Source organism: Engraulis encrasicolus, chromosome 5 (assembly GCF_034702125.1).
Source record: "Engraulis encrasicolus isolate BLACKSEA-1 chromosome 5, IST_EnEncr_1.0, whole genome shotgun sequence".
Classification (NCBI taxonomy): domain Eukaryota; kingdom Metazoa; phylum Chordata; class Actinopteri; order Clupeiformes; family Engraulidae; genus Engraulis; species Engraulis encrasicolus.
The window spans coordinates 11,214,896-11,234,021 of record NC_085861.1 but is presented as its reverse complement, the minus strand read 5'-3'; the positions used below and the strand labels follow the sequence as shown (position 1 = coordinate 11,234,021).

General features: G+C 47.1%; 1 protein-coding gene across 1 annotated transcript in view; it reads right to left on the bottom strand.

Annotated features, from left to right (window-relative positions):
* Positions 1 to 16,107, bottom strand: part of LOC134448794 (uncharacterized) — a 29,029-nt gene extending 12,922 nt beyond the window's left edge. Inside the window, exons 1-8 of the mRNA XM_063198453.1 lie at positions 15,889 to 16,107; positions 15,416 to 15,640; positions 14,970 to 15,128; positions 13,077 to 13,145; positions 10,018 to 10,573; positions 8,812 to 9,509; positions 5,171 to 5,557; positions 4,891 to 5,058 (exon numbers count right to left, since the gene is read on the bottom strand). Of these exons, the coding sequence (XP_063054523.1) occupies positions 4,891 to 5,058; positions 5,171 to 5,557; positions 8,812 to 9,509; positions 10,018 to 10,573; positions 13,077 to 13,145; positions 14,970 to 15,128; positions 15,416 to 15,640; positions 15,889 to 16,029 (2,403 nt within the window). The 5' untranslated portion in view covers positions 16,030 to 16,107. The remainder of the gene's footprint in view (positions 1 to 4,890; positions 5,059 to 5,170; positions 5,558 to 8,811; positions 9,510 to 10,017; positions 10,574 to 13,076; positions 13,146 to 14,969; positions 15,129 to 15,415; positions 15,641 to 15,888) is intronic.
* Positions 16,108 to 19,126: the final 3,019 nt, after the last annotated feature.

Genomic DNA, 19,126 nt, shown 5'->3' with positions numbered 1-19,126 from the left:
CTGGTGACAGCTGTCCGTCCACACCACGACGGCGTCTGATCGACTTTCAGGACACACAGCCTATAGTTTTCACACAGGCCTCTATTTCTACCAGATCTTGAATAGTTTGCTCCTAGATTTTTTTAAAGAGTTCTAGGAATGCAAAATTATTTTAGTCATGCCCAGACAGCTAAGAAACAGTCCTCTGTTTCTTTAGTTTATTGCCCTGCTGGTCATCTAAGAGAAGAAAAAAAAATGCCCGAGATGGCATCTTGTGACAGTGGGCCTCGCTGTCTCTTTGACAAGCAGTTATTCATCAATACTATTTTCGACGTAGACCGATGGCAGTTAAATAAAGCCATCTTTACATGAGTGTGTGATGGTCTTTGCTTCTTTTATATGGCTTTTTGCAATTGCAGGGTAAAGGCAGCCAAAGCGTTCTACCATCTGGGCCGCAAATGCAAACACACGGGACAGAAATAGGCAAAAAAAATGTTCAAGGTCCTCAAAGCAACAAACCATACCCGAGCACGGGCTGTGTAAACAATGATCCCGTTAGCAGGGAACACTTCAAACCAAGTTAGGGCACCGCCAATTTAGCCCGCGCTCTCCCCAACACCCGCCAGCTTGGAAGCGCTAGAATGTTTACAAGTGTAACGGCGCAACGGAAGACTCTCGGCCACTATCCATTTCCGAGAGGGACGCAATTGGACTTTGGAGTCAGTCGGCTACGGTGGGCCGCACTGTGTTGCTGTCTCACATCTCTCCCCCTACTAACTCTCATTTACGACTGTCACTGTTGCCTTGTGACTCCCACTGTAGCACAGCAGTCTCTGAGTAACGGTGTCACACATGCAAACTCACTATAAATAGACAACACGACCCATGCCTGGCCATTTCACATTCCTATGGGTGGGGGGTGGGGGGGTTGGTGGTGGTGGTGGTGGGGTGGGGGGTTGTTGTATGGGGGTGGTGGGAAGGAGGGGGGGATGGAGGGATGGAGGGTGGGTTTTAGGGCAGGCAGAGGTTGAGGAAGACATTATATGCAACTTCTGTCCTCAAATACAAAAATAATCCTGGAAAACAAATGGCCTAGGTGGCGGGGGTGGGGGGGGGGGGGGGGGTGGTCTGGTGGTAGTGGGTGGTGGCGGGGGGGTGGGGGGTGGAGGGATGCGGGGGCGGGAGGGGGGGGGGGGTTTGGGGGTGGACAGAGGTTGAGATAGACATTATATGCAACTTCTGCCCTCAAATACAAAAATAATCCTGGAAAACAAGTTGTCTGCAAAAGTATCCATCCTCCTCGGGTGTCTGGTGGTAAACCCGGGATGCCTCGAAAGGGAGGCGTTTGAGGAGTGGTAGGAAGTGGCTGCTGGAAGAAAACAAGTTTCATGATTTTATGTGTGTGTGTGTGTGTGTGTGTGTGTGTGTGTGTGTGTGTGTGTGTGTGTGTGTGTGTGTGTGTGTGTGTGTGTGTGTGTGTGTGTGTGTGTGTGTGTGTGTGTGTGTGACCCCTCCCAACATTCTCCACCCTGGCGCTAACCAATGTTTTGCTCCGCTTGCACTGCACAAAACACAGGGGCTGGTGCCAGTCCTCAACTGTGTGTGTGTGAGAGAGAAAGAGAGAGACAGACAGAGAGAGAGAGAGAGAGAGAGAGAGAGAGAGAGAGAGAGAGAGAGAGCCCTCCAGGATGCATCTGAGGGGCTCGACATGACACAGACAGACACCCAGATATGCCCACCAATCCCCTGAGGACTACGAGGCTCACGAGGGGAAATGCAGAACGGTGGGGGAAAAAAACCCTGACCTCATGATCACTTCTATACATGGACAAGAGCAGAAATTCTTCAGGCATGTTTAGAAATAACTGCGTGTGAAATATGTTCTTCGGTTGGCCACAGTGCCTGGGAGGAGGAGGGCAAGGGTAGGGACGGACAGTTTGTTTGCTGGATGGCCCCTGAGGGCTGAACTCCAGGGTTGCCAGATGTGTCTGATGATTTCCAGCACCAAAAAAATGCTCAAAACCCGCCCAGAAGCACTCAATCCTGCCCAATTTGAACTAAATTCTATTGATTTCTATGGCCATAAATCTGCAGAAAAACCTGCACAAATGCCCTTTTTAACACTTTTTTTTTTTTACCAGCATCCTTCGCAGCCCAATTGAGCGGGAAACAGCCCAATCTGGCAACACTGCTGAACTCTCCTCACTGCCTGAGTTGACAGACAGCGGTTTGGGGGCTATCCAGTATCACTGGACTTCCTGCACCGGTGTCCAAACGCAGAGTGACACAACCCAGCAGGGCTGGACTGGCCATCTGGCATAGCGGGCATTTCCAGATGGGCCCTCCACCTTATTTTCAGAAACGTTTAAAAAGAAAAAAAAAACTTTGAAACTTTCTGAAAATAGGGGCCCACAAGGGTGCAGGGCCCACCGGTGAGTCAGTTCTGCGCCGTTAATTATGAGGGGCCCCTTTAAGCCAAACATGCCCGGGTCCTATTTCTCCCCCGGTCCAGCCCTGCAACCCAGCCTTCTCTGCTACTAGTATACACACATGCAATATCTCGCACACAGACTCTCAGCCTCTCAGTCCCCTCCGCTACTATGTGTAACGGAGGCCAACTAGCAGAGTGTGGCGTAGTGTAACGTTAGTAAGCCTCCCTCCCGAAGACTCATACAGTGTTGGTAGCACTGAGCTATCAGACTGGTCCTTTAGCTCAGCGGTATCGTGCTGTGACTCCCATACCCGAACTGGAGCGTTGGTTGCGGGTTCGAGCCCCGAGTGGCGGACAGCGCAGGAACACCTCGGTTACATACCGGTATGCACACATGCAGTATCCCGCAAGCAGCCTCTCCGTGACTGTCTTCTGGTACTACAGCACAACTGGGTCGTAGCACAATCTGGATCTGGACCCCGGTTCTCGACAGTGTTGTTGCTAACCAGTTGGCAACTTAATAAGTTGCCAATGGGAAATTGCATTGCAACCAAGTAAGTTGCTAACTTAGATAGCAACGAGACTGTTGAGAAACGCACCCCTGGATCCTGCTTTGGTTGACTTTGCTGCATAAATGCACCATGCAACCGGATCCCATCCATGAAAATCGACCTCGTCTTTCCAGAATCACACTAAACTATCAGTATCAGATAATACAACACTAATGGCAGAGAGGACTTTTTTCAACACTTTCTTTAAAAAACGATCTGCCAGTGCACTGCTGCTATTAAACAGGCTGCGTGAGGACGCACGCACACACACACACACACACACACACACACACACACACACACACACACACACACACACACACACACACACACACAGCTATATATATGGTGAGCAATATACAGGTAATAAATGTTTAACGATGGGTGTTATGTCTCGTGTAATTATCTGTATTTATGTATGTGTGCTACAGTACTGGATACCTTCATTTCCCCTCGGGATTAATAAACGATCCTCTACTCTACTCTGCTACGTGCACACACACACACACACACACACACACACATACACACACACACACACACACACACACACACACACACACACACACACACACACACACACACACACACACACACGGGCATACATCCTTGTGGCCTGTGATCTGAGCGAGTCACCACTGGCACTGGCACAGGAGGACTGGAGTCATGGCAGCCTCCTCACGCTGCGCCGGAGGCAAGCGGAGCGGAGCATATCATAAACACCCCAAATCCTGCCAGGCCGGGCCTTGTCTTTATAAGGTTCTCGCGCGAACGCACTGGGGGAGAGACTGTTGAACATGTGGCCCATGCAGCACTGTACTGTATGGCTTTGTATACTCAAACGAGCATCTGGAAACAGGGTGGGGTAGAGTGGAGAGGTGGGTGCTATCTGTGTGTGTGTGTGTGTGTGTGTGTGTGTGTGTGTGTGTGTGTGTGTGTGTGTGTGCGTGCGTGCGTGCGTGCGTGCGTGCGTGCGTGCGTGCGTGAGAAAGAGAGAGTGGGAGGGGGCTGCTTAGCTTAGCAGAGAATCGTGCAGTTTAACCAAAGATGTCACTGTCTCTGGTTTAACAGCTATAGCAACATAGAGACATACCACTGAGGTGGCAGCTCACTCTTCTATTCGATTTAGTCTGCTAATGGAAAGGGAGGACAGAACAGCATGCAGTTTGAAAGAAGCAAGCAACCACAGCTACTGCATGGAAGAGTGCACTGTACACACACACACACACACACACACACACACACACACACACACACACACACACGACGTGCTGTGCTATTTAGACACAGCTACCGTGCACACAGCGACGCGCAGGGGGGGGGGCTGCTTTATTGGGTCAGCTCCTAAGTCATTTTGTCATGTGCTGGCACGGATTACTAGGAGTGCAGTTGTGGAGGAACTTTTTTTGGTGCCCCATTGTTTCTTTTTTCATAGGTGGTCTATAAATGGTTTGCTTTAAGTGCACACTGCTGACAGGTAAACCATGGGCCGTGTCTGTACACACACATGCCAAACCTGTCTGTCTCCTAAAGAAAGCTCTTTGTCCATAGAAAATGTGGAATCTGGGCCCTGCCGTGGCCTAACGGTAGGGCACTCAAGCCACTATGCGGCCGAGCCGGGTTCATTTCCCGGCCCGGGTCTTTTGCCAGGCCTTCCCCATCTCTCTCTCCCCACTCGCCTCCTGTCACCATCTTCACTATACTGTCATAAATAAAGTCAAAAAGACCACACAAAAAAAGAAAATGTGGAATCTGGAAGTGTGCCCAAAGGACTTGGTGATTTAAGCCGGCAACACATATGCCCTATACTGAAAAATTGTGTTTTATCTGACTACAAAGAAGATAACCACCTTAACGATATTAAACAGTTTTTTTTACTGAAATAGTTTCATTTAAAACACATAGGCTATGCTGTGGTCATGCTCTTACCTGGGCAATACGACATTTCAGCTCTGCTCTTTCCAGTTCCCATGCACATCGGTCCTTCATGTACTGCAGCTGCAGCTCGCTCCTTTTCGTTTCTTCTCTCTTCACTTCCAGCTGAACGTCATCCAATATCGACTTCAGATCCAGCAAAATCCTTCTGTTTTCCCCTCCCTGCTCATAATAAGCAACAAAATCAGACATGGTTAAATGGTGACTCAAGTTGAGAAATCTCATGCAGTCTTCTATAATAATTTGCACGCTTTTGTTCAGTGGTTTTAATTACTTGTATATCGGCCATTTGTCTCAAAAGCACTTCCTTCTCCCTCATCCATTCTTCTCTGTCATGTCCATGGCGCTTTTTTAAGTCGTCAATTTTCTTTTTCAGGCGAGAGTGCTGTTGCGTCTGCAACTCGTTCCGGGGGGCCAGCCCCCGGGTTGATTCGGATGCCGCCGCGGCCGCTCCAAGTCCAGGTATGTGCTGTTCGTAAAAATGACCCACAGGAATGGGCGATGAAAGAGTCCTGAGCGGACTGCGGCTCTTGCCCCTGCCCCGTTCCCTCTCCAGCCTGCTGGAGGAGCACGGGACGAATTCCCAACCTTGGGCTTTGCCCACATATCCACTGCCGCTGCCTCCAAGCAACCCTGACCCACTTCCAAACGCATTCCACATCTCTTAACCATTAATGAGTAAATTTGATATGACAACCTTGTAAGTGGACGGTATGTTGCACGAGTCCTCATTTCACACAGTCTAATTAGCCGAAGCCGGCCATTTCCCCCGACGCGCGCTCCCTCGCGGCAGCTTTGGCTGCTCTTGCGCCGGACGCATTTACACCCTCCATGTCACCGCGGCGCAAGGTCAGTCTGTCACTCCCAGGAAGGCTTTTAGTTTCGGTCGCTCTCATCCATATTAGAGAAATTCCTGTCCCCTTTGTATCTCACCGACGCGCGCATGAAGAAAACTGTCCTCAGGTCTGGCTACATTGTTTTATCTTTCTGCCTTGAACAGCCAAGCGAGAAGCAAAGGGTGCATTTAGCCCAGTCGCTCCTAAACGCAAGATGACACCCTGCAGACACCGACCACAAGAGCCCAAAATAATCATAGCCTAGTGATGTAAGCGCTGAGAATTATTTTTGACCCTCATGTAACTAGGCATCTTATTTTCCAAAACAACGATTTCGACTTTTACGCACCAATAAGATTACTATCTGTGGTGGTACAGCACTAAAGCAAACGATGCGACGGCACGACGTTTGGGATCCGTGCGTACGCAAACTTTTGAAGTCAACAGTGGCGCAATCAAAGCGCCGCACTTCAAGCGATGTTTGTGAGAGCGTTCGTGGCCATGGCAATAAATCAAGTTTAACGCAGAGTGTACAGATGTGTCATTTGGTCCACGTGTTAATTCGCAAGCCAGCTGCTCTTCCCCAGTAAACACATCTCGCCTGCCGCTGGCGGGGACAGGCTTCTGATTTAATTTCAGTTTACACAACGCACAAGCCGAAATACATCAATGATGAGCGTGTAGCTGAATCCCCTACACTGCATTGGAGTATTCGTCTTACCTTGTTGTCTTCACGGTACTTCCGTAGCTCGGCGAGAAAATATTATTTACACGCAGTTGAAAAGCATTGCCTTCAGCAGACAGAATGGAAAGAAGAAGCACTCCCTTTCTATCTAGTGTAGTGTTCTCTTTCTAGCGCCGTAATGGTTTGCCTAGATGGCAGCCTATCCTCCTCCGATCTCCTCCGAAGCCCACATCCTGCAGTCCCTGCGCATCTTCCCCAAGCTGGTCTTAATAGCGTCCATGACGTGAGCCCCCAGAGGTAGGATGGAAGTGGGCCCGTCCCGCCCCAGATACAAAAGAGCGGCCATTCTAAGCTATTTGCAGATGCCAGCCAGGGCAATTTTAAGTGGATGGGGAATCGTTTCAGCATCGGTATAACAGTTTTGGAAAGTCGTTATCCTCACAGCATGTGTGTGACAATAGAGGTGTCCAGTAGCAAAAGGTAACATCATGATGCCATATGAGTGCTATGGTGTCATGCTGGCCCTTAAAACCTTGTCTATTCCAGGGTCCACTTGTACCCTGTCTGTGTGTACAGTCTCTGGTGGTATGTCATATCATAGGCCTAAACATAATCAAGATCAGTTGATTTCTGCAGTGAAAAGTACTTTAGGTTCAAGCTTATAGCATTCCATTTCAGGCTAGTGAGCATTACAGTGCACTTTAATTGAAAGTTCATATTGTAGAGCAAAGTCTTTACATACCTTTTTAATTTATGCTGCAATTTCCAGGCTCAAAACTGCAAATAAGCAGAGATATTGAATCAATTATGGTACGCTCTCGAATGCAGACTTCACAAAGACCGAACTGAAGTTCATGAACAGAGGGAGTTTCACAACAACACAATAGTAGGCCTACGTTCGCTGGTCATACTTCCAGCATACTTTTCTATTTTCAGTGCTGGACTTTTAAATTGTGTGAAACCACAAGGCGCTGGAATTCGACTTTGATTGCAGGGAGAAAGGCATGCGTTGGAAAGAAGAATGCCAAATGTTGCATTCTTGTGAAATTTTAGGCAGACATTTCACTACACCAGGGTTTCCCAAACTTTTCCAACTTGGGGGACCCACTTGAAATTTTCACAAATGTCTGGGGCCCACCTCTGGCCCAATAAAGAATAAAACTAAAATGTATAGTCAACAAGCAACACACTCTGAAATATTATTTTGATTTTTAGAAAATTATTTCAAGGCCCACTTGGAACACCCTCAGGGTGCACCAGTGGGCCCCGGCCCACAGTTTGGAAATCACTGCACTACACCGAAAAGCAGATTGCTATACTGGCAACAACACGTCTGTTGCTGGTTGGCTGCAGCTGCAGATTCTGTGTGAAACACTAAAAACTAAAGTGGTGAAAGTGCAACCCTCCAAGGAGCAATAATTAAAGAGGGAGTCTCAGGGCACACAGGCATCAGAAGATAGATCTCTCACTACACATACTGTAGCACAGGGCAGGCTATATGCAGAGCTTACATAACCATAGCCATTGTGCTCGTTGTCTACGTATACAGCATTTGCGTATGGTGTTGGGGAATAACAGGTTCACAATGCCTCTCTTTGTATGGCTCACTACAAGAGTGGTCATGCACTAGTCAGTAGTCACACAGAGGATAGCATGTCTTTGTACATCACCACTACAGAGTAATCCTGTCATGTTGAAGTCATCAGAAAGTTACTTTTGTTTGGCCTGTTTATTGCCGGTGTTGAAACAAGGTCCAGAGTGGTATACTAAGAAGCTGGACTCCTGGCTCTTCTATTAGATGATTTACCTCTTAACTTAACATGGTTTACTCCTGAACCATTTTCTTAGTATAGGCCCCAGTTCGTTCTCTTTTTTCCCCCCTACTTTTGCACTTACATATATAATCAGGTTATAACTTTGTGAAATTGTGTTTCATTTTTTTTTTATTAACTTACCTTTACATAGGGATGGCTGCCAAGGCATTGGGTGCAAATAGTCAAAGGCGTGTGAGTAACTCTTGCCCATATATGAATAGCGCAACATCTCTTGTATCTTCTCCTCTTGCTGACATGATTCAAATCATAAGAAATGAAACAAACAAAGAAACATGGAGGTTGATGGAGGGGAGGGGGGAAGGGAAGGTGGGCTTTTATAGGACAAAGAAAAGGGTGAAGAGAAAGACTAATTTGAAGATGGTGGCGTAGGACAGTGACGAAAACAGAACGAGTATGAGGATGAGCAAAATAATAGGCTGGAACATCTGAGGGGGCGGGGCCAATGGAAACAAACATAATATGAGAAGAACGGGACATCGAAAGATAAAAGATGGTTAGATAGAGAAACATCTGGGTTGTATTGTATTGTATATGAAACAATAACATTACGGCAACTCACCGAGAGCGGCTCCTCGGTCTCCCTGTCCTCTGGCTTGGGCACCTCCAGGCGGTCGATGAAGTTCTGCAGCTCCTTGCGGAAGGCCTTCATCTGGGCGTTGATGCGGTAGAGCAGCTCGTGCTCTCGTATGCGGCCGCCCTCGTCCTCCTCGTCCACCATGCGTCCGAACAGCTCGCCGTTGGTCACATAGACGCGCGCCTCAGCGATGATGGTGCTGGTGTCGGCGATGAGGCGGTCGATGGTCCTGCCGAGCCTCTCCGCCTCCACGCGGATGTCCATCATCTGCTGGCGGTCCTTGAGGCTGCGGGATAAAAAACGCGCGTCGGCGGCCGGCGAGTAGAGGGAGCGTGTGGGCGTCAGGCAGCGGATGTTGCCGCCGACACCGCCGCCGCGCAACACCTCCTCGGAATCGCTCTCGCCACCGATGGGGCCCTCGCGCTTGCGGTGCGGAGGCAGCCGGGACGTCGAGTCGTCGTCGCTCTCGCGGCGCCCGCTGTCGCTGTCGGCGTCGCTGTCGCGCGGGCTGGCGCGCATGGCCAGGTGGGACGCCAGGTCGTAGCGCTGCATGTTGGACAGCAGCACGCGGTTCTCGTACTGCAGCTGCATCACCTTGCCGCTCAGCTCGTTGATCTGCAGACGCGCCGACTTCAGCTCCTCCTGCAGGGCCTCCACCTTGGCCGCATCCGCACCTCCTCCTCCTGTGGAATGTGGAGGAGGAATGTGGAATACATTACCAAGTAATATAAAGACAATCAGCAACTTAGATGGTTTTAAGCGTGCTTTGAAGACATGGATAAGGGGTCAGTCAATGTAGGGAGACCTTATGTAATGTTGTTGTATGTTGCTGTATATTGTATATCATATGAAATTGTCTTGCTTTTTTGTATGCAGTCTAAGTAATGTGGCTCTGAAGCCTTAGTAGTTATTGGTGTTACTTATTTATTCATTTGTTTTTAATGGAGATCTAGTTGCCACAACGCCACTCATGCAATTTAACATCTGCTGCCATCCAACCACAATGACCACAATGGAAAAAAGCCCTCGGGCTTTATTGTGTAATCATGACTCTCTGTTTTTTATTTTAGATGAGTATGTGGTGTGGTTCACTCGAAACTAAATCATGTATTTGCTTTTATTCAAGAACTGAGATTGTCAAATAAAATCAATCAATCAATCAATCAATCAATCAATGAATCAATCACTCACCTCCTCCTCCTCCGTGGCGGGAGGAGCCATCGTGAGCCCCAGCGGCCGCCTTGTACTTGAGCTTGTTGAGCTCGGTGGTGACGCGCTGGTTCTGCTCCTCCATGTCGGCCAGGTTGCGCCGCAGCAGCTCGGCCTCGTCCTCCACCAGCTGCAGCTGCTGCCGCATGTCGGAGAGCGCCTCGCTCTGCTGCCGGGCCACGGGGTCGCTGGCCAGCCCGCCCGCGCCCAGCCCCAGCTCCTCCCCGCGCATGTTCTCCAGCTCCGCCTTCAGGCCGCGGTTCTCCACCTCCAGCTCCACGATCTTGCGGCCCAGGATGTTGGCCTCCTCCTCCACCAGGCGCAGGCGCAGTTTCAGCTCCGACTCGCGCGTGGTGGGCGGGCCGCCGGCCTCGCCTTTGGGCAGCGGGCTGTCCACGTCGCCGTAGAAGGAGCGGTACTTCTGCAGCTCCTGCTCCAGGCGGTCCTTCTCCTTGTCGATCTTGGCCATCTTCTTCCTCATCAGCACCGCCTCCTCCTTGATGAAGGCCAGCTGGCACTTCAGGTCGTCGTTCTCCTCCTGGTCAAAGGTCAAAGGGCAAAGGGCAAAATCAAAGTTTCAAAGTATTTCAAGTATTATTTTTTGCCATCTGTGTGCAAACTAGTAGTCCAGGGGCACTACTTTGGAACTCTGGTGTACGCCCTCTGAATCAATAAATACATTGTAAAACAAGCCCTATTCAATAGCTGCTTGCCCCATGACTGCCATCTTGAGTGGCTGCCCACTCATCAGTGTTTAACTAGACAAGTGCTCAGAGAGTGCACCTCCACCCTCTGGTGGACTGAAACAAACCAACGTACAGACGAACAAACAAAAAACTCAGACGATCATATAACCTCTTTAATGGAGGTAATACTGTAAACTGGTCGCGGTCACAGTGTAAATGGGATTGTAAGAAATACACTACAAAGGCGCTCCAGAAATACATACAATAATAATTTTAGGCAGTTATTTTCTACATTTATGCTACCCGTTCACAAATATTTATTAGTCTGACAGTAGCCAAAGACTGCAGCCAAAGATGCCTATGACTGATAATTCAAAATGGCTGAAAAAGATAACATTTGTGAACGGGCTGCATACATTTTGGAGACTACTAAAGAAAGTACACACTCTATATTTAAGGAACACGACGTACAAATTTAAGTCAGACTCATAAGCTCTTTGTGCAGATGGGCCCATCGGTGGTCAACATTCAGCCACTGCGGAAAAGGTCGAACAACATCATAACAATGTCGCTATGGAATTCATGAAAATCTTCAATAATGTTTTGGTGGCAATAAGGTTATAACAGGGTTACTGACAACAGGTGAACTGATTTTGCGTTTGTTTGGATCAAATCAAGAACAACGTCTAGCCACCTCATTAGGAATAACTGGTGCACAAAGGTGTACAATGGAATACCTGATGTAACCGCTATGTAATATCATGTACTAGTGTTGCACTAAGGCCATACATTTACTTCTACTTTCACTTAGGACAGTGTTTCCCAACCTTTTTTGTCTTGTGTACCCCCTAAGCCTTTTTATTGTGCCTTGAGTACCCCCTAACTCAAGTTCTATATTGCTTTCTCTATCCCAATGTGACTATGTTCCATACTTTTGACAAAATAACATTTTACACGTACCCCTGGTTGGGAAACACTGACTAGTTAGGACACAACTGCCCATAACCACAATATTGCAGAAAGTTAGGAGCAGTGGGCACGCCTTAGACATTCCACTGTCAGCCTGTGCAGTTCTACTTAGAACGAGTCAATTTAATGAATAGAATTTAATGGTTGAAATAAGTATGAGATCACAGCTTTTGAATCCGGATTTCTCATCACAGAAATCTAAGTGTCTGAAATTAGTCTCATCATCTCCTGAATATTACCTCCTGGCACAGTGAATCCTAAAAATAAAGACTATTTCTCTAAAAACAAAAAACAGCAAAATACAACACACTACAACCAGTGAGAAAAAGTATTGTGTAATGTATTGCTTCTGCCTATAAAATAACAGCTCAACTGAGTCAATCTACCTAGTAGCAGGTGATATATGCTTGTCACATGTAATATTCACAGGTTCAGAAAACTATTGGTTCAAATTCGTGACAGGGTGTTATTGCAGTCATGGGTAAGTGGTTAGGGTGTCAGACCCAAAAGTTGCCGTTTCGACTCCCGACCTGCCAGGTTGGTGGGGGGAGTAATTAACCAGTGCTCTCCCCCATTCTCCTCCATGACTGAGGTACCCTGAGCATGATACTGTCCCGCCCGTCCCGTCAGTACCATGCTAATCTATAAAATGCTAACATGCAGTGTGATATTATTTCGATACATCTTTTCATATTGTTGGTTGTGAAGTGCCCATTTAGCTGTAAGGCTGCAAAATGCTGGAACAAGTTTACTGTTGAAATTAGAACTGCCCCAACAGTGGCACGTTTTACAGCAAAAAGAAAGATGTAAAGCTTTGGTCAGGGTTCGTTATCTATAGTCTTACATAGGCTACTTTCTGTAATAATTTTCTTCTTTCTCTTTCTGAAGCACATTGAATGACAATTGTGTACGATAATGTGCTATTCAAATACTGTAGTTGTTGTTGTTTCATGTTGGCTATGACAGAGCAGCATTCTCATGCAATGCATGGCCTATAATACAAGGTTGCCAGGTTAGACACCATTCTCACTTTGAGGGCTACGATATTTCACATTTCTGCATTATGCTTTACAGCGTGTGGGCACGTCTATTCAGCCAAAACACGTGCAAAAACATGCCTTTACTGACACGTTAGGAATTGTTTCAGTTTTGGCAAAGATTTAACTTTTTTTAGTTTGTAGTCAGTCTCAAAAATACAATACAGCAACTTTTTTTATACTGACATTAGGTTAGGGTTGTAGGATTTCTTTTGGCCTAGGTACATTTTCGCATGAACAGCAAAGCGTAAATATAAGACACAAATGCATAATGTTGTACAACATCAGAATTGGTCCAAGACTTCTGTTGTATATAACGCAAAAAAGAGAGAGTTAGTGTCATCCTCACCTCCGATGGGGTCTGGGGAGCCTTCTTGTCAGCCCTCTGGCCATCTTTAGCCCCTTTCCCTCGTTTCAGCTAATGAGGAAAAAACACAAGACATATCATCAGTGTATTAGTGGTGGTGTGGTGTGTTGCTTGACAAAGAGAGACAGAAAGACAGGGAATACAAAAGAGAGAGAGAGAGAGAGAGAGAGAGAGAGAGAGAGAGAGAGAGAGAGAGAGAGAGAGAGAGCATGAGAGAAGAGAGGGAGAGGAGAGAGAGAAAGAGAGAGAGCGAGAGAGAGAGAGAGAGAGAGAGAGAGAGAGAGAGAGAGAGAGAGAGAGAGAGAGAGAGAGAGAGAGAGAGAGAGAGAGAAGAGAAGAGAGTATGAGGGGGTGAGGAAGGGAGAGAGCGTGTCCACTGTGGTACAAAAGCCTCTTTATTGACTTTGGTTACATAAGACTTCAATGGAGGCTGATGCAAGGGATCCACACAGGAGAGGAGCCATGTTGAGGCAACACCCACATTAAAACATCTCCATTACCTCGTTACCTCGTTACATGCAAAGCTCAACACTGCAGCCAGATGTCTGTTGTAGCAAAGGAAGCAATCCTAGACTTATTCTAATAAAACCATTCTCTCTTATGCCAAGGCCAGTTGCCTAGAGCAGTGTTTCTCACAGTTTTTCAGACCGAGGACCACTGTGTTATCCCAAAAATGTTCAGGGACCACCTGTCAACTGAATTGACAGCTGATGGTTGCTAATTTGACACTGCTAATTTCGATGCAGGTCACTTACTTTTATTCACATTACAAGCCTGTCTTAAATATGACTTCAGATATGTTTAGCTTTGTAATAATGTTACAAATGTAGGCTACTGTTAGAGTAGCTTGTCTTTGAAAAGTACAAATCCCCTAACGGACCACCTCAGCTCTGTTGCGGACCACCAGTGGTCCCTGGACCACACTTTGAGTATCACTGGCCTAGAGTATGCCTAAGGCAGGGGTGGGGAACCATTTTCATTCAAGGGCCACCTCAAATTTTATTAAGTCCTCCAAGGGCTGTACTATGAACACAAACTAGGATTTCCCTCTGTACTTTAGGCCTATTGACTGCCTTTGGCCTATTGACCACCTTTATAACAGACCCCACATTCACTAGTAGCCTAGGTCCCCAAAACATGTCATATTTCATGTGAAACTGCTTAGCCTTCAAATTATATTGGGGGCCAAATAACACGACCTCAAGGGTAGTAAATGGCCCTCGAGACATAGGTTCCCCACCCCTGGCCTAAGGAGTGGAAATTAACCTAACAGGAATTGCAGACATTACCAACCTCTGATAAATAAATGGCAAGTGTGCCTGTCGTGTGTGTCTGAAATCTATCAAGCTGCTTTCAGATTCTACCAGTATTCCACGTGTAGGCCTAACTGGTGCAAATTTCTATTCCTGGTGTGCAAGCACACAGTAAACGTTCAGTTGAATTCAACACCCATAGTGTTCGTGTTGGATATAAATGAATGATATTATGCCACTCGTTTGTTACCCTGCTAATTAAAACTGTGCAGCAGATCCATGGGCATAATTTTAGGTGTGGATGGTGGGGACATGTCCATACCACTTTTGAGATAAACCTTGCTTGTCCCCACCTCTATTTCACAAATATAATGCAAAAAGACAATTTGCTATTAAAATATCCCCATCACTATCCAAGCCAACGACTTTGAGCAGATCGTACGTACCCAGAGGCGATTCAAAGGTAAGTTGGGGGCCTAAGCGAAAATTCCAAAGAATGAACATTTGCAACAAATTGCAACTACTGTAGTTTAAGTCTTAGCTGTTATTCACCATCTATAGGCTTGGGGACCCCAAGCGGCTGCTTGCCTAGCCTGGTGACAAGACGCGCCTCTGTACGTACCTCTTTGGCTTTGTCCAGTTCGTTCTGTAAGGCCTGCTTGGTGACTTGCACTTCAATCAGCTGCTGCCTTAGGCGCTCATTCTCCTCCTCCGTCTTGGTCCTCTTCTCCTCCACATTCTCCAGCTCATTGTGCAGTCTCACAGACACATCCTTCGCCACCTGTCAAACCCCATAATCACATCAAGACTCTAATATAGGCCTAGCACTCTCACAGTTTGACTTTACATTGTGTAGGATTGCAGAAAGGGGAAAGTTCTTTATCTATTGAGTCAGTTTACCTGTTAATGATAGAGAAACAATACATATCCATCATTGAACTAATTGAACGGGGAGGGGCTCTGCAGTGGCAAAACTGTCATATGTGTCGTTATGACAATATGTCTATGAATTGTATTCTGCTGTTGAGGTTATATATGTTATTGATTAAACTGGTAAGGCTACTGTACCTTTAAGTCCTGCTCCAGGCTCCTCAGTAGATCGCCATCTATTTCACCGGTCTGTGCGTAACGCATCCGCTTTCTCTCCGCCTTCCGCAAACGGTACTGGAGGATCCGGCAGTTTTTATTGGCTCTCTCCATCTCGCGTCTCATGTCCTGGAGCTGGCAGGCGTCTTCTTCGTAGAATGTGTCCCGCATCTCGTCCATCTCCGCCCGCATCTCTTCAATTTCAGTCTACAGTCAAGACAACCAAATACGTAAATGGTTTCCCCTGAAACACCTAACTCTGCATTGACATGCAGCCTTGTCTGGCTGAAGTTTACATAACTTAAACACACAATAGGCCTACATATTCAACATTTGTCTGTACGTGTTCGCCTCTTTGCTATCTGCACATCTAAGGGCCTATAACACATCTACAGACGTAAGAAAGACTTGACGAAAGAATGATATGTCACTGGATGAAAAAAAACATAGCCTACCTTGAGATCGTCATTTTCGTCTTCCAGTCTTTCAATTTCATCCTGCATTTCTTGATTCGGCTGGGGGACCGGCACAGCTTCGACAGCTACTGGCAACTGTTCTGGTTCCGCAACCGGAGAGCCGGTCGTCTTTGTATGCATCTTGCCACCGTTGTTTTTCAGGCTTTTGTTGATGTGAAACTGTATCAGCTCAGACTGCAAGCATCCGTCTCTCCAGAAGCCGGGCCCACACCCTACAGTATTCTTGGCTGTCGGCTTGCTGCTACTCGCCGCCTCTGCTTTCGGATTTTTGCCTTTGGCTTGGGAGGATTTTGACGAGCACGGCTGGTCAGAAACAACGCGGCTGGTCTCTCCTTTTGAAGAACTCCCTTCCGGGAAATTAGAATCTTCAGCCGAGTTGCTGCGCTGTTCAATTTTCTTGCTCGCCTCCGCCCTTTTCAACGTGGGGCTTTCAGCACCAGTCGGGTGGACAGCTGCCGCGCCTTTCCCACTCCCAGTCTGCTTGTCCTTGCCACCGGCGGGCGCCGTGACCGGAGAGCTGCCTCGACTATTCTTTCCACTTTGCTTCGTGGCGACCCTCCTGGATGTCGTCGGGCTTTTGCTGGCAGACCTGGACGGAGTGTCTCCTCTGAATCTGCCAGGAGATGACGCCCGGTGTGGCTTTTTGCTGCTATTGTCTCTGTCTGCCTGTCGAGAGTCGGCAGCGCCGCTTGCGGCCGGGTTCATGGTGTCATCTGCGTGCAGTCAGTGCGGGTCGCCCATCATTCATTCGCAGCCATGCATCCCAGCTGCTGACACACACACACACACACACACACACACACACACACACACACACACACACACACACACACACACACACACACACATCACCTCTTCATTAATTGTCCATATAAACATAGCCTATAAGTGAGGCTACAATCGGATGTAGCCTAAACTTTGGCATAGCCATTCAACTGGTAGGCTATGCCAAAATGGTTTATTTCTACTAGCCTAGGCCTATTAGAATGAAACAATTTTTCAGTAGGCCACACGTGGTACACATGCCTTGGAAAAGGCAAGAATCATGCCAGCTGGCCAATAGGCATATGCGTAACGATAAACTATCCTGTAATTTACGCATAGCCTAATAAAGACAGTGTCTTATCTTAATATGAAATTACTGTGTATTTAACTGGATTAAATAGACAAATTCGCCATTTTGTCCATTTGCATGACATATTACTCCTCATCCACAGCATTAAGCGGCGTGAAAACCACATTATTTCATTTACGTTGACATGCGCAGCAGGTCATTAGTGCCTCCAGATGAACACGTCACACCAAGGCCAAAATAAGGGCGACATCCACGCTCTCAATACACTGCCATTCACAATCCTGACACGGTCCGTAGGCAAATCTTTCGACCAGCCATTTGTCCCCAGAATGCCTATTGCCCGACAATCATGTCGCCTTCAACATCGCGCACATTCGATGACTCATGTTTCAATCTGACAGGAGGAGAGTCGTCAGTGTCCCACACACACAAGCATCACAACAAAGAGAAGCCCCATCTAATTGTTTGTATGGTAATCGTTATTGCATTTCATTAAATTACACATTGTCGCTGGTGTATCCTACATGTAATTTGGAATCAAAGAAATGTGTTTATTGGTGAAAATAACCACTTGACGACACGCGACGAGCAAGTGTTGGCAAAAAGCAACAACACAACAAGCTAAACTACGATGGGTCATAGTGATGATTTACTTCCTTGGGGCGACGTCTACCTAACAACCTCCGGCCTACCGCTTCAGGAAATTTCATTTCTATACCGTATTAGTTCACATTCCCATCAATAGAAGGCAAATATGAAGGCTGTTGCATCCGATTGAATATGTTCAAGAGAAAACTTAATGCAGGCATTGCTCAATCGCCATCAAATAAGATATATTTATCAAAACATCTTTTTACCTTCAAAGCGGACGAGCCTGTCTTCAGGTTCGACGAGGACAGAGAGTGGTACACTGGCACCGACCGTGCAGCCCATCCGGCGATGGAGGACCACCAATGAAAATCTTACCGTCTGTCATGCATTACGTCATGACAGGGAGGGACCGGGGAGTTGGAAACACTGCCGGAGCGCCATCTGAGATGCGCCTGTCAAATTAGCCGGATTATGTCGCGTATCTTAATTGATTTTGTCGTCCCAAGCACCATTACATATTTCAGCTGTTACAGTAAAACAATTTGATGATCTTAATATAGGCTACCCAGGTCTGGAAGCATGCAGCCATTACTGACACGAGTCATCCGGGCGGCACGTGTTGATGAGAACAGGCTCTGCCGTGCAGTGATGCGAGTGATGCATGGTGCCTCTTGTGAGCATCTTGCGAGTATTACAGGACAGGGTCCCGCCCCATGCAGAAGTCTTACAATGCTCCTGGTCCACTGGATGCCAACATCACTGATTGAAACGAGAAATAACCTACTTTTTGTATTGACCTATTCTCCTTGTTTCTACAAATTAGGGCTTCAACTAAAGAAGCATTTGTGCCAATATTGTATACATCATTCACTGAGGGCCTATCCCATCATTGATGAAATCATCTTTGAGAGATATACAGGACTGTGCAGATCGCTTTAGTCTACTTAATGTAGGCCTAATTCATCTTTGCTCTTGAGGAGAGCCAAGCCATTTCCAGTTAGGTATTGGCCTCACTTTCTGCAAGTGTGTGTCATCTTAGAGTCTCTTGCTGCAGGCTTTTAACAGCGAGCTCAAAAAGTTGGCAGAAATAAAAGGCAGTTTGGATCTGGAGGGTTGTTCTGAAAAGTTGCCCAATCCTTCACTGTCTGGGCTGGATACAAAATTGAGGACTATCCTTTTGAACTCTGGAGTAACTTCAGTGTTCTCTCTCTCATACTCTCTCTCTCTCTCACACACACACACACACACACACACACACACACACACACACACACACACACACACACACACACACACACACACACACACACACACACACACACACACACAGAGAGAGAGAGAGAGAGAGAGAGAGAGTGTTTCAGAATGAGTGTACAAGTGAATATTATCTTAAATCTTTTCTTTTCTGTCGTTTCTGGGTCATCTTTCATCTTATTGACAGTCTGCTCTCCTTACCTCGCTCATCATCAAGACCACTGTGTTTCTGCTTAGCATGTCTCTTGCCTCATCTTTCAGGCTGCAGTCTGTTTCAATATCATTTAAATGGAAATC